Here is a 12,653-nt window from a genome sequence, read left to right as displayed (position 1 = left end):
ATTTCAAGCTTTTGCCAACTTACTTTGGAATCCCTTTTTAGTAACAGTAAGAATTTTGGTTCCAATGCCTGTAACTGAAGTTGTGAGTCACTCCCACTGGAAATCATTAGAAGAAAAGGAATGGGTGTTGGAAACATAAAAAGAAAGGCATGGAGATTTTGCCCTAAGAAAGGAAGAGGAGGGAAAGTAGAGTTGATTTCCTATTCTAGCAAATCGGGGATGGCAATTATTAGTAATTCGTAATAGTGACCAATAGTTACTAATTTACAATGAAGAGAACGTCACCATTTTCCTAGCTTAGTGCTGTTTTGTGAATGTGAAAACAATGAACAAGCCTGGTTAGTATTAGGCTGGCCCCAGCCTTGGAATGCTTATGTTTTTCCCAGGTTTCTCAGGGACCTTTCTTCCATGTTGGTGCAGGAAGTTAGCAGCTGAGTTCAGGCAGTGCCTTCTCTCGCTGAAAGTGGAGATGACCGTAATTATATTTAACATTTTTGAGCAGGTACTATGTGCTGGGTTCAGTTCAAGACACTTTTCCTGGGTTAACTCAATCTCACAGTGTCTTATAAGGTGTCTTACAAAGTAGATGTGTTATTCTCCCCATTATACAGATGAAGAAATTGAGCAGATTGGTTCAGAGTCTCTTACCTAGAACTGTTACTTGTTGTATTGAGATTATCAAAGGTGAATGTACTGAGAATACCAAGGAGAGAATACTGAGAACCAAAGATGATACTGGTGTGTGTGTGTGTGTGTGTGTGTGTGTGTGTGTGTGTGTGTGTGTGTGTGTGTTTGTGGTGAGGCGTACTTAACATTTTGGGATTAGGAAGAAGATGATAAATCAGAGAAAGGGCATGTTAGAATTTAACAAGCCAGAAACTTCTAGTTCAGGGTTTCTGCGGGTCCACATTTCTTTATCTTCTGGAATTCAGTGAATTCTGCATTCTATTAAGCATGTTAACACAGGTATAGTCAAGCTAAGCTGGATCTATCAGGGAAATTAAAGTGACAAAGGAAACGGTATCTAATTGCATTCAACTTATAACTTAACTACAAGTGGCCAGTTGATTCTCTCCTGGTCCTGAAATTGTCCCAGAGACCTTGCACTTTCTGACTAACTGCATTTTCAAAATTGTGTTCGCACATCATTAGCACAGAAAACCTCTTCCTTTGGTAGTATTTGAAGTCTCCTGTCAAAACAACTGGAGCCTTACCACAATGTGTCATTAGTCCACATTCATGCTGCATGACCCTCCCATCTTCAAGGCGGTGAAAACAGGCTTTGAATTTGCCTCTTGCCTCCCTCATTTTAGCGTGGGAGCTCATTTAAGCATTTGTTGCCCAACTCAAATGCTAAGAAAACTCTTGCCCACAGCTGTTGCATGCTTTAGGCTACAGCTGGCCACTTGCGCATACATTCATTTCTGGGAAACTGCCAGTGGAATGGAGGCTGGTGAGTGCCCTGAAAATCTGGCTTCAGAGAATTTGTCCTGGGAGAACAGGATTGAAGAGCCTCTCTACCCTGTGAATGTTGGTTCATGATCGGAAGTCTCTTCAATGGAGTGGTTCTAACATGGAGAGTTTATTTTGAGCTGTTTTCTGGAAATCTCTGCTAGAACATAAACCATGTTTAGAATTATTTCTCTGTCTAGCCAGGATCTTACCATAGCATTTGACTCTAAGAGGGACGATACCTTGATGTTGCTACAAACACTGCTGAGGCTCCCTTGGGACCATTCGTGGTGTCAGTTTTCTGTATTCCTCGCTGCTGGGAAGACTGGGGAGGTTTATAGGTGCCTCTGGGTTGGGGGAGAATCTGGTTTCTTAGGTGGGTAGAAGGAGGAGCCCCTCTGAAAGATGACCACTAAGTAAGTTTGCAACACAATGAAGGAAAGAAAGAACAGTGTTGAGGAGCACCTCTAGCTGGGTCATTGCCATTTCCAGCCTTGCTGGAGAATGGACTTCTGGGAATTTGGGACATCCCAAGCTTCATGACTTAATAGGGGCTGGGGCTGGGCAACCCGCATCTGTTTCCCAATGGGCTGGGTCACATATCAGTGGGGGCGTGTGTACCACTGAGCCTGAATAACCATGTAGGAGACAAGGTGGAGTTGTCTTGGATCACAGATGACAAGAGCATTCCCCAGTGATGACACGGAGCTGTGTGCTTCCGAAGTATGCACGCTCGGCTGGGGCCCGCAGGTCTTTTACCTGGAGTAATCACTTCCTTGCTCGGTTTAGTGGCTGTCCCAGAGTTGAACACACATAGTCTGGGCCATGGTCAGGCTGCCGCGTCAGTAGACATGAGCAGATGTTCAGGTCCTATAAAGAGGTGAGTGTCCATTGAGGCCTTAGCTCTTAAATAGAGACAGATGTGAGGGGATTCTGTAAAGGGATGGATGGTTGCAGGAATGCGGTGAACTCTTACAAGACATGCTCTTGAGAGCTGGTCTGTCGGGTTTCTGCCTCTCTTTTCCTTACCCTCTTTTCATCTCCTTCTTCCCCTTTCTTTTCTTCCACTTTCAGGTTTTTTTTTTAATTATTTTTTTCTTTTTCTTTTTTGTTTTTAAGACAGGGGTTTCACCATATTGGTCAGGCTGATCTCGAACTCCTGACCTCAGGTGATCCGCCCGCCTCAGCCTCCCAAAGTGCTAGGATTACAGGCGTGAGCCACCGCGCTCAGCCACTTTCAGGTTTTAGCTTTTTGCCAGGCAGGTCAAGGCAACTGGATAAACAATTACTGAACTTTTTCTGAAAGAAGCTAGAAGAGCCATTGTTAGTAAGAAAAGCGGGGAGGCATGGGATTGATTTTTTTTTTTTTTTTTTTTCCGGAGACAGGGTCTCGCTCTGTTGCCCAGGCTGGAGTGCAGTGGTACAATCCTGGCTCACTGCAATCTCCGACTCCTGGACTCAAGTGATCCTCCCGCCTGCCTCAGCCTCCCGAATAGCTGGGACTACAGCTGTGCACCACCATGCCCGGCTGATTTTTTGTATTTTTAGTAGAGACAGGGTTTCACCTTGTTGCCCAGACTGGTCTCAAACTCCTGATCTCAGGTGATCCACCTGCTTCAGCCTCCCAAAGTGCTGGGATTATAGGCATGAGCCATCATGCCCTGCTGGGACTGAATATTTAGACAGAATCTGATCGGGTGCTACCTGCAGCTGAGCCATGAGGTCGCCATACAATAATGGAAAACATACTTGGAAGGATAGGTTTCAACCTCCCATCTGCCACCAACCAGACTTGTGATTTTCTCAGCCACAGGCTGTTAATCAATGAGATGGCTTTGCCAAGTCCCTTCCTGTTCTGGAGCCCTGGGAATTACAAGATGCCTGGGATCATTTCTCTTCTTTTACTGAAGTCTCTCTTATGGAATAGGGACGTCACCTGTGTAGCTACACTGCCTTGTCTTGTAGAGAAGCATTTAACCTCTTTGCATTTTAGAGAAGAGTACTTAGTAGCTGATTTTTTTCATGCATACCAAACCTTTTTCCGAGAAAGACTGAGACAGAAAATAAATCCAAAAGTTTGGAAAATTCACAGTCTCATCTTGTGTAACTCAGTGGTAATCCTAAATAGTCGACAATAGTCAGATTTTCTTTGTGTCTTTTATCAAGAGAGAAGCATATGGTCAGTGTCTCTGCCTGGGAGAAGTGTGAGTTGGTAACAGTGTTTTCCTGTTTGTGTAGAGGATTTTTACCAATCAGTCTAGGTCTTTGATGACCACCCATGAATGTTAATAAGCAGGAGGGCAGACGGCAAAGCTGTGGGACCAGCAGTCACAGGGGTCTGCATCGGAGCTGCATTTGCGCTTGCTTTCTTTCCCTCAAGTCCCTCTAACTCCCAGGGGTCTAACCACCATTTGTCAAGGAGTCAATCCCTAGAAGCTCACTCAGCTATTTCCTGCTGCCATTCTACTCCCACCACCCCTTCTTTTTTCCATGTCTTGCTATACACCTCTTTTAGCAGCTCACTTAGTATTCATGATGAAGGTAAACTTTGACCAATTCTTAGAACTGGGCTGGGCGTGCTGGCTCACACCTGTAATCCCAGCACTTTGGGAGGTTGAGGCAGGCGGATCACGAGGTCAGGAGATCAAAACCAGCCTGGCCAACATGGTGAAACCCCATCTCTACTAAAAATACAGAAATTAGCTGGGTATGGTGGCTCCATGTGGCTCCCAGCTACTCGGGAGGCTAAAGCAGGAGAATCACTTGAAACTGGAACTCGGAGGTTACAGTGAGCCGAGATTGTGCCACTGCACTCCAGCCTGGCAACAGAGTGCGGCTCCATCTCAAAAAAAAAAAAAAAAAGAATTAAGTGAGGATCGTGGAGATCCGGGCACAGTGCCTGTCTGGGGCCTTGTGTAGGACAGTATTCGTTTGTGAAATGACTCATACTGTTCCCATTTCCTCTCAGCAAAGATAGGAGCCCAGAGCATTCATTTGTATGGTAATTCAGACTATCTGGTTAGTTTCTACATGTTTGAACCAGAATTAGCCATTTGTGAGCCTAAAGGCCCCCACATTGGTGAAACCTCCGAACGTGTGTTACTTTAGCATCTTCTATATTAGATTCAGGTTGCCATTCTCTTGCTTGGAGAACAATCAGGCTCCTTTCTTAGGCATAAGATTGTTGAGCTGTCCTATCTAATACTGCAGTCAGGATCCTTCCTTGATTACTACCATTATTTAATTATTGTTTATGGAAATGCCTGTAGCGCTTTAGAGCCATTAAGATACTGATTTAAGAACAGACCTGTCTGTCTCAGAAATGTTCAACTTAGAGCAGAAGCAGTTTTGGAAGTTCCCAATGTTTTTAAACTGGGAATTGATACCCCCAGTATCTTGGCAGTTGCCCCTAGCTATCACTTGGCCCAGGGGCAGCAAGTAGCCTGCCCAGGGCTCCTAGCATCCCCGCTTTGAAAGGGCAAGGTAATTGGAGAGCTTGATGGAGCTGTGGGCCCCACAGACTTACTTAGCACAATGCAGAGAGTGAGAGGCTGCTTGTTTTCAAGAAGCGAAGCGGATTAGAGGATGAGGATTCTTGCCTGCTCCTGGAACGAGGGGCCTTGCTGGGTGAGTGGGTGAGGCAGTGCCCTAGCTATCTTTTCAGTCACCCCATTATATAAGAGACTCCTAAGCAGGCCTTTTATTTATTGATTTTTAAAAGTATCAGCTGTAAAGACCTGGTTATTCACTGTCACCTGCTACGTCTGGAACAATTAACTCATCTGCCTGCAGAATTTCCCGGAGTTCAAGGCAGGCTGATGAGGCTGAGGGTGCTGGGCTCTCAGCATGGCAGCGGAAGAATCTCAGTCACTGATTTGCCAGTTCGTTAATTATCTTAGAAAAATGATGAGCTCTTTGAAGTATTCCTTCTTTCTTTTATATTTCTTGAATATTCCAAATCGTTTGCTCTCACGAAGGGCGGCTAAAGGTTGTCTGAGCAGCTCTGCTGGGTCTGTGCGGGTCCAGGGTTGGGCAGGACCAGGTCCAGGAGCCATGGGGAGTGGCTTTGCCCTGTGAGTCTCCTGGGGCTACAGAGCCCTGGCTGGACTCACAGGACCTCCTCGGTTCCTTCTCCACGTGACGCTTGTCTTCTTTGCTCTCCCCTTCTGCTCCCAAGGATGTTAATGCAGGCGAGGGCAGTGAGTTTGCAGACAGTGGGATTGAAGGGGCCACCACCGACACGGACCTCCTGTCCCGGCGATCCAATGCCACCAACTCCAGCTACTCACCCACCACCGGCCGGGCCTTTGTGGGCAGCGACAGTGGCAGCAGCTCCACCGGGGATGCGGCTCGCCAGGGAGTGTATGAGAACTTTCGGCGGGAGCTGGAGATGAGCACCACCAACAGCGAGAGCCTGGAGGAGGCCGGCTCAGCCCACAGTGACGAGCAGAGCAGCGGCACCCTGAGCTCCCCGGGCCAGTCAGACATCCTGCTGACCGCCGCGCAGGGCACGGTGCGCAAGGCGGGTGCCCTGGCTGTCAAGAACTTCCTGGTGCACAAGAAGAACAAGAAGGTGGAGTCAGCCACTCGGAGGAAGTGGAAGCACTACTGGGTGTCCCTGAAAGGTGAGGCTGGGAGGGCCCTGGCTGTGTGCCAAGTGCGCCACAGATGTGCTCCGTCGTGCACATACTCATGGGATGGGTGGGTTTTTTGTGGTTATGGTTGTTATATAGAATTTGAAAGTCATTCTAATTTTGAAATTTTATTGTATCATGGTAAGAGCACTCCACATGAAATCCACCCTCTTCACACTTTTTAAAATGTGCAATACAGTATTATAGACCACAAGTACCGTGTTGCAAGGCAGATTTCTAGAACCTAGTTGGGCTGGGCATAGTGGCTCATGCCTGTAATCCCAGCACGTTGGGAGGCTCAGGCGGGAGGTCCACTTGAGCCTAGGAGTTCACGAACAGCCTGAGCAACAGAGCAAGACGCCAGCTCCAATTAATTAATTAATTTATAAACTAGAACCTATTCATGTGACTTTATGTCCCTTGATTAGTAACTCTCCCATCTCCACCCCTGCGAGTGATGTTATTTTGTTTTTTCACAGTTACGCTAGAGGAGCGTCTCATGTCTAGTTTCGGCATATATGCAACTGGTTGTGATGACAGTTTTGAAGGATGAGTTTAAAAAAAAAATCTTTTGGAATCATTCAGCTTTGTGTCTTTCAAAGTGACTATTTTGAAGGGAAATTTATTAGCTTGAATCCTATGAAATTGCCATTTTTTAAGGTAAAAAATTGGTAGGATAATGTTAATTTCATAGGATTCAACCTGATGTTAATGGAATGTGTAGAGCATCATGTTTAGGAAAAAGTCAGTCACTATTTGACAGTCACATTTTGCACATTTGACTGTGTGTAGTTGTAGATACATGCATGTGTAGATCACTGTATTTTCTGTTCATCTGACCATACTTTGGTATGTTGCTATTTGTTGTCATTTTGCACATTTTTGTGAAGTGCATGTATGTATTGTTGCACGTATCTGCATATGTCCTGGTAGCGTAGAAAATGTAATATATTTGTGAGCTCTCTATATACATATTTTTTTGAGATGGAGTCTCACTGTGTCACTCAGGCTGGAGTGCAGTGGTGCGATCTCAGCTCACTGCAACCTCCACCTCTTGGGTTCAAGTGATTCTCCTGCCTCAGCCTCCCGAGTAGCTGGGACCACAGGCATGTGCCACCACACCCGTCTAATTTTGTATTTTCTTTTTTAAGTAGAGATAACGTTTCACCATGTTGTCCAGGATGATCTGTATCTCCTGACCTTGTGATCCACCCGCCTCAGCCTCCCAAAGTTCTGGGATTACAGGCATGAGCCACCACCCTGGCTGAACTCTATATTTTAAATAGAAAAACACTTCTCAAGCACACAGAGTTTTCATCACAAGCTAGACTTGAAACAGGGTTAATACATGGCAGCCTGAGTTGGATAGGTTAACAGGATTGATGGAAGGGCATGGGAAGAAGCAGCTTGGGCTTACCAGTATCAAACTAGACCATTTGATACTAGATTTCACAGACTGTGGTCGCCTGGGGACATCCAATCCTAGAGACGTGGAGCAGCCCAGAGTTCTGCTCAGTGAGGTGAAGACATGACTGTGTGGTGATGGGCAGGTGCAGGTCAACCCTTGCACAGGTAGGGTTGGTTTGGCCCCATTATTCTTGGTGCCAGCTGTTGCTCAGATGCCTGATCACACAGGAAGGGAGAGTGTTGGTTAGGATGTAGGTTTTGCTGCATGTGCCATAGACCCGCAATGCCAACGCCAAAGCCATAAGCAAGGAAGAACTTTACTTCCCGCCCACTTATCAGAAATAGACAATCTAAGGCTTGTGTGATAACTCTTTCCTGTTAATTCACTCAGGGGCCCTGGCTCCTTCTGAAGTTTTGTTTCTCAGCTATTCCTAGAGCATTATCTGGGTCTGTCTCTGTCTTCCAGGCTGGAGTGCAGTGGCACAATTATAGCTTACGGCAGCTACAAATGCCTCAGCTCAAGTGATCCTCCTGCTTCAGCCTCCCACGTAGCTGGGACTACAGGCATGTGCCACCATGCCTGGCTAATGTTTTTATTTTGTGTTGAGACAGGGTCTTGCTATATTGCTCAGGCTGATCTCCAGCTTTTGGCCTCAAGCGATCCTCCCGCTTTGGCCTTGGGATTACAGATGCCGTGGTGCCCAGCCTCCTAGAACATTATCTTTTGATGATTGTTTGCTGTAGTGGTCTTGCCTGTGAAACATGGATGTGCATCCTGTGGAAGCATTTTGGAGAACTTCAGTGTTCTTTCTCATATGTGACCTGCCTTGGCTTAATTTGGAGGTGCTACAGGGTTATGTCTGAGGGGCCTGGATCATCACACTTGCTGTGCTGCTCTGAGGGAGTGAGAGGAGATGGGAGAAAGGCTTCTTCCTTTTCCACTTCCCGCTCCTCCCCTAGATGGGCACACCACTGAACACTGCGGCCTCTTATCCTTAGCAGCCCATCTTAGCAATTTTTTATTAATTAGTGCCAAGTTCTTAATAGCTTGATTCGAAGATCACCTGTATCACAGCCTCTTGAGGGTCTTTCTGGGTTGTACCCCACATCTGCTGAATCACAAGGTTCGGACGTGGGCCCCTGGATGAGTTTACTGGGGCTGCCATAGCAAAGCAACACAGACTGGATGGTGGAAATGACAGAAATGTATCATCTCACAGCCCTGGAGGCGGGAAGTCCAAGATCAAGGTGTCAGCAGGGTCGGTTTCTTCTGAGGCTGCTCTCGCTGACTTGGAGATGGCTCTCTTCTCCCGGTGTCTTCATACGGTCTTCCCTTTACTTGTCTGTGTTCAAATTCCTTCTTCTTATAAGGGCACTGTTCATAGTGGGTCAGGGCCCACCCTGTGTCCTCATATTATCTTAACTATCTCTTTAAAGGCTCTATTTCCAAATATGATCCTATTCTGAGCTAACTGGGTTTAGGATATTTGGAGGACACAATTCAGCCTGCAACAGGCCCTGACTTTGTGATTTAAACAAGCTTCCCAGGGGATTCTTACTCTCAAGTTGAGAGCAGCAATGTTACTGGCATAAAAAAAAGATAATTAGGGCCGGGGCAGTGGCTCATGCCTATAATCCCAGCCCATTGGGAGGCCAGGGTGGGCGAATCACGAGGTCAAGAGATCGAGACCATCCTGGACAACATGGTGAAACCCAGTCTCTACTAAAAATACAAAAATTAGCTGGGTGTGGTGGTGCTCACCTGTAGTCCCATCTACTCGGGTGGCTGAGGCACAAGAATTGCTTGAACCTGGGAGGTGGAGGTTGCAGTGAGCCAAGATTGCACCGCTACACTCCAGCCTGACAACAGAGCGAAACTCTGTCTCAAAAAAAAAAAAAAAGATACCTAGTTGACTTTTTTTTACTTGGGGCATATCAGAGGGGTTAATTTTGTTTCTGCCATTCCCTGGGAGAGTAAATGATACAGGAAGCCAGGGTGCAGGTACCTAGGTGCACAGCCCACAGGCCCTTTAGGGAAGGGAGTCTTCTTGGTGATGCAGATCTGAGTGACACACCTGTCAGAATCCAGGCCCAGAACATGGAGCCACCAAGTTCTTTGCTTCATCCTGATGGGTTCCCTGCATTTATTGATATCCTTGGGGCTTTGTCCTTGCTGCTCAAAAGCAAGACTTGCAGCTGACTTTTTCTTAGCAACACTTGACGGCTGAGACATAAAGAGCAGAACACCTGGGAACTGTGGGATACAGATTCCCCCCCCCCCCAGATTCTTTCCCATTAGACAAAGTAATTGATTTTTTTAGAACAGATTTCATTTGGAATTACTCTCTGGAGTGTTTCCATGGACAGCGGAAGAGCATACAGATTATGTTCCAGGGAAGATGAAGGTAAACAGACTTTCGTCAGGGTGTACGTGGTTCTCGGATTTGCTGCTTTGCATTCATCTTAAAATTGGGACAAGTTCGGTGGCTCACGCCTGTAATCCCAGCACTTTGGGAGGCCGAGGCGGGTGGATCATGAGGTCAAGAGATCGAGACCATCCTGATCAACATGGTGAAACCCCGTCTCTACTAAAAATACAAAAAATTAGCTGAGCATGGTGGCGCATGCCTGTAATCCCAGCTACTCAGGAGGCTGAGGCAGGAGAATTGCCTGAACCCAGGAGGCGGAGGTTGCGGTGAGCCGAGATCGCGCCATTGCACTCCAGCCTGGGTAACAAGAGCGAAACTCCATCTCAAAAAAAAAAAAAAAATTGGGACAAGTTGATAATTGAGTAAAAGCAGATTTTTATCACCTTTTGTGGTGCTTTGTTGTGGATGAATCTAAATCAAAGTTGAAAAACTATAAAAACAATTACCTGGTAGGACCATACAACATTCAATAGCTGCACATTTTAGGATTTGTGGGTGTCCCCTAATTCATCACCCACAGGCTTCTTTCTCTATTCTAAAACTGTGCTAAGGTGTGTTGCTTTTTTTATGTTTGGAATCTACTTTTCATTAGTGTTGAATTAGTCATAAAGATTATTTAGAGTAGGATTTCTTGACAGGGACACTGTTGACATTTTCTGGATAATTCTTTTGTGGAGGGCTTAGGCTCTGTCCGCTAGATGCCAATAGCACCTTCCCCCAAGTTGTGACAACCAGAAAGGTCACCAGACACTGCCAAGTTTGCCCTACTGTGAGAAACTCTGATTTAGAGAAAAACAGTTTCCCCCTCCCAGTTTTGTTATTTCTTTTTATCTCTAATCTGTGCTAGACTAAGGCATGAAAATAGGAGGTACAGATGATTCTGCGTTTTGATACAAGTGTTCCTGAAAAGGCTTGAGATCCTCAAAATCTTGGGGATTTGGGGAAAAATAGAGTTGGGGCAGACTACTCTACAGGTATGTGTCCAAGTTCTACGATGCAACCTTTAAACCCCAAACTAAAAAAAAGTTAAAGAGAGCTTGGTGTGTGGTGGCTCACTCCTGTAATCCCAGCACTTTGGGAGGCCAAGGCGGGCGGATCATGAGGTCAAGAGATCGAGGCCATCCTTGACAACATGGTGAAACCCCGTCTCTACTAAAAAATACAACAATTAGCCAGGTATGGTGGCGCACACCTGCAGTCCCAGCTACTTGGGAGACTGAGGCAGGAAAATTGCTTGAACCTGGGAGGCGGAGGTTGCAGTAATCCGAGATTGTGTCACTGCTCTCCAGGCTGGCAACAAACCGAGACTCCATGTCAAAAAAAAAAGTGAGCCTCAAGTTTAGGTGATAATGGAGGGCATCTGTGGAAGCCATCTTACCACAAGTCTATGAAATACTCTGTTTCTACTGTCTTGTTAGTTTCACAGTGCACTGATACGTGGACCAGGACCCTGGCTTCTCCCGGGCCTTTGTGTGTGTGCCGTGTATTTCCTCCTTCAGTAGGAACAAAGGCATGATTGGCTTTTAGAAAAAAAATTTACAGTTAAGATATGAGACCAAAAGTGTATGTTTTTCTTATCCTTAAAGCACTTAACGCCAGTATTATATATTGTTTTCTCCAAGGGCATGGTCTGGAAACTAAATACATTTCCTAGAGTTTTCTGGTTGCATATCATGTGAGACATTGGAATGGGCTTCAAGTGGACGGTAGTGACTTCCAGTCCTCACATACTGCCAGGCACAGTTCTGGCCTGGAGGACTGTGTTTGTACTCACCTTGGGACAAAGTCACAAGACCCTATGTCTGTGAAGAGGCCTGTCATGAATCATTCTAAAACCCAAAGGCAGGGTTTGAGAGAACCTGAGGGCATGTAGGAAGGAATCCCAGGCAGGCTGAGAAGCTACAATTTAAGATCTTTTTTTTGAGACGGTCTAGCTCTGTTGCCCAGGCTGGAGTGCAGTGGTGCAATCTTGGCTCACTGCAACCTCTGCCTCCCTGGTTCAAGTGATTCTCCTGCCTTAGTCTTCGAAGTAGCTAGGACTACCTGTACCACCATGCCTGTCTAATTTTTGGTATTTTCAATAGAGATGGGGTTTCTCTGTGTTAGCCAGGATGATCTCGATCTCCTGACCTCCTGATCCACCCGCCTCGGTCTCCCAAAGTGTTGGGATTACAGGCGTGAGCCACCGCGCCCAGCCGATCTTTGTCCTTCTTTAGGCCCATCCAAGACTTGAGTCCAAGCATGGCCCCATTCTCTTTACTTCCTGGGTTCCACATGCTTTAATTTTTCAGCCTCTGACATGGTGCAAGTGTTAGATTCCGCTATGGGTTCTTTCGTTTCCCAGGCACTAAATACTCATGCAGACCTCTGTTCTGTTTCCTCAGGATGCACGCTTTTTTTCTACGAGAGCGACGGCAGGTCTGGGATCGACCACAACAGCATCCCCAAACACGCTGTCTGGGTGGAGAACAGCATTGTGCAGGCAGTGCCTGAGCACCCCAAGAAGGACTTTGTCTTCTGCCTCAGCAATTCCCTGGGCGATGCCTTCCTTTTTCAGGTTTGTTGGGCACTTCCTTTGCAGGGCATTTCAAACCTCTCAACTGGGTACCTTCTTTTCTTGCCTAGGTGCCCAATCTCCCTCCACTGCTTTTTTTGTAGTGGTGAGATTAATCTGTTGCTCATTATGAAAACAAAACAGTGAATGACAAAATAAGCATCTATATGAAATTCG

General features: G+C 46.3%; 1 protein-coding gene across 3 annotated transcripts in view; it reads left to right on the top strand.

Moving 5' to 3' along the window:
* TIAM1 (TIAM Rac1 associated GEF 1) overlaps positions 1–12,653 on the top strand; it is a 448,148-nt gene that overhangs the window by 302,979 nt on the left and 132,516 nt on the right. For all 3 annotated transcript variants that reach the window (XM_064380092.1, XM_064380091.1, XM_064380093.1), the window contains 2 exons: positions 5,630–6,077; positions 12,307–12,479. In XM_064380092.1, the coding sequence (XP_064236162.1) occupies positions 5,630–6,077; positions 12,307–12,479 (621 nt within the window). The remainder of the gene's footprint in view (positions 1–5,629; positions 6,078–12,306; positions 12,480–12,653) is intronic.

This window comes from Aotus nancymaae, unplaced genomic scaffold, assembly GCF_030222135.1.
Source record: "Aotus nancymaae isolate 86718 unplaced genomic scaffold, 86718_ANA_hifiasm-v0.15.2.pri h1tg000022l_1, whole genome shotgun sequence".
Lineage (NCBI taxonomy): Eukaryota > Metazoa > Chordata > Mammalia > Primates > Aotidae > Aotus > Aotus nancymaae.
The sequence above is the reverse complement of the archived record's forward strand: the minus strand, read 5'-3'. Positions and strand labels throughout refer to the sequence as shown.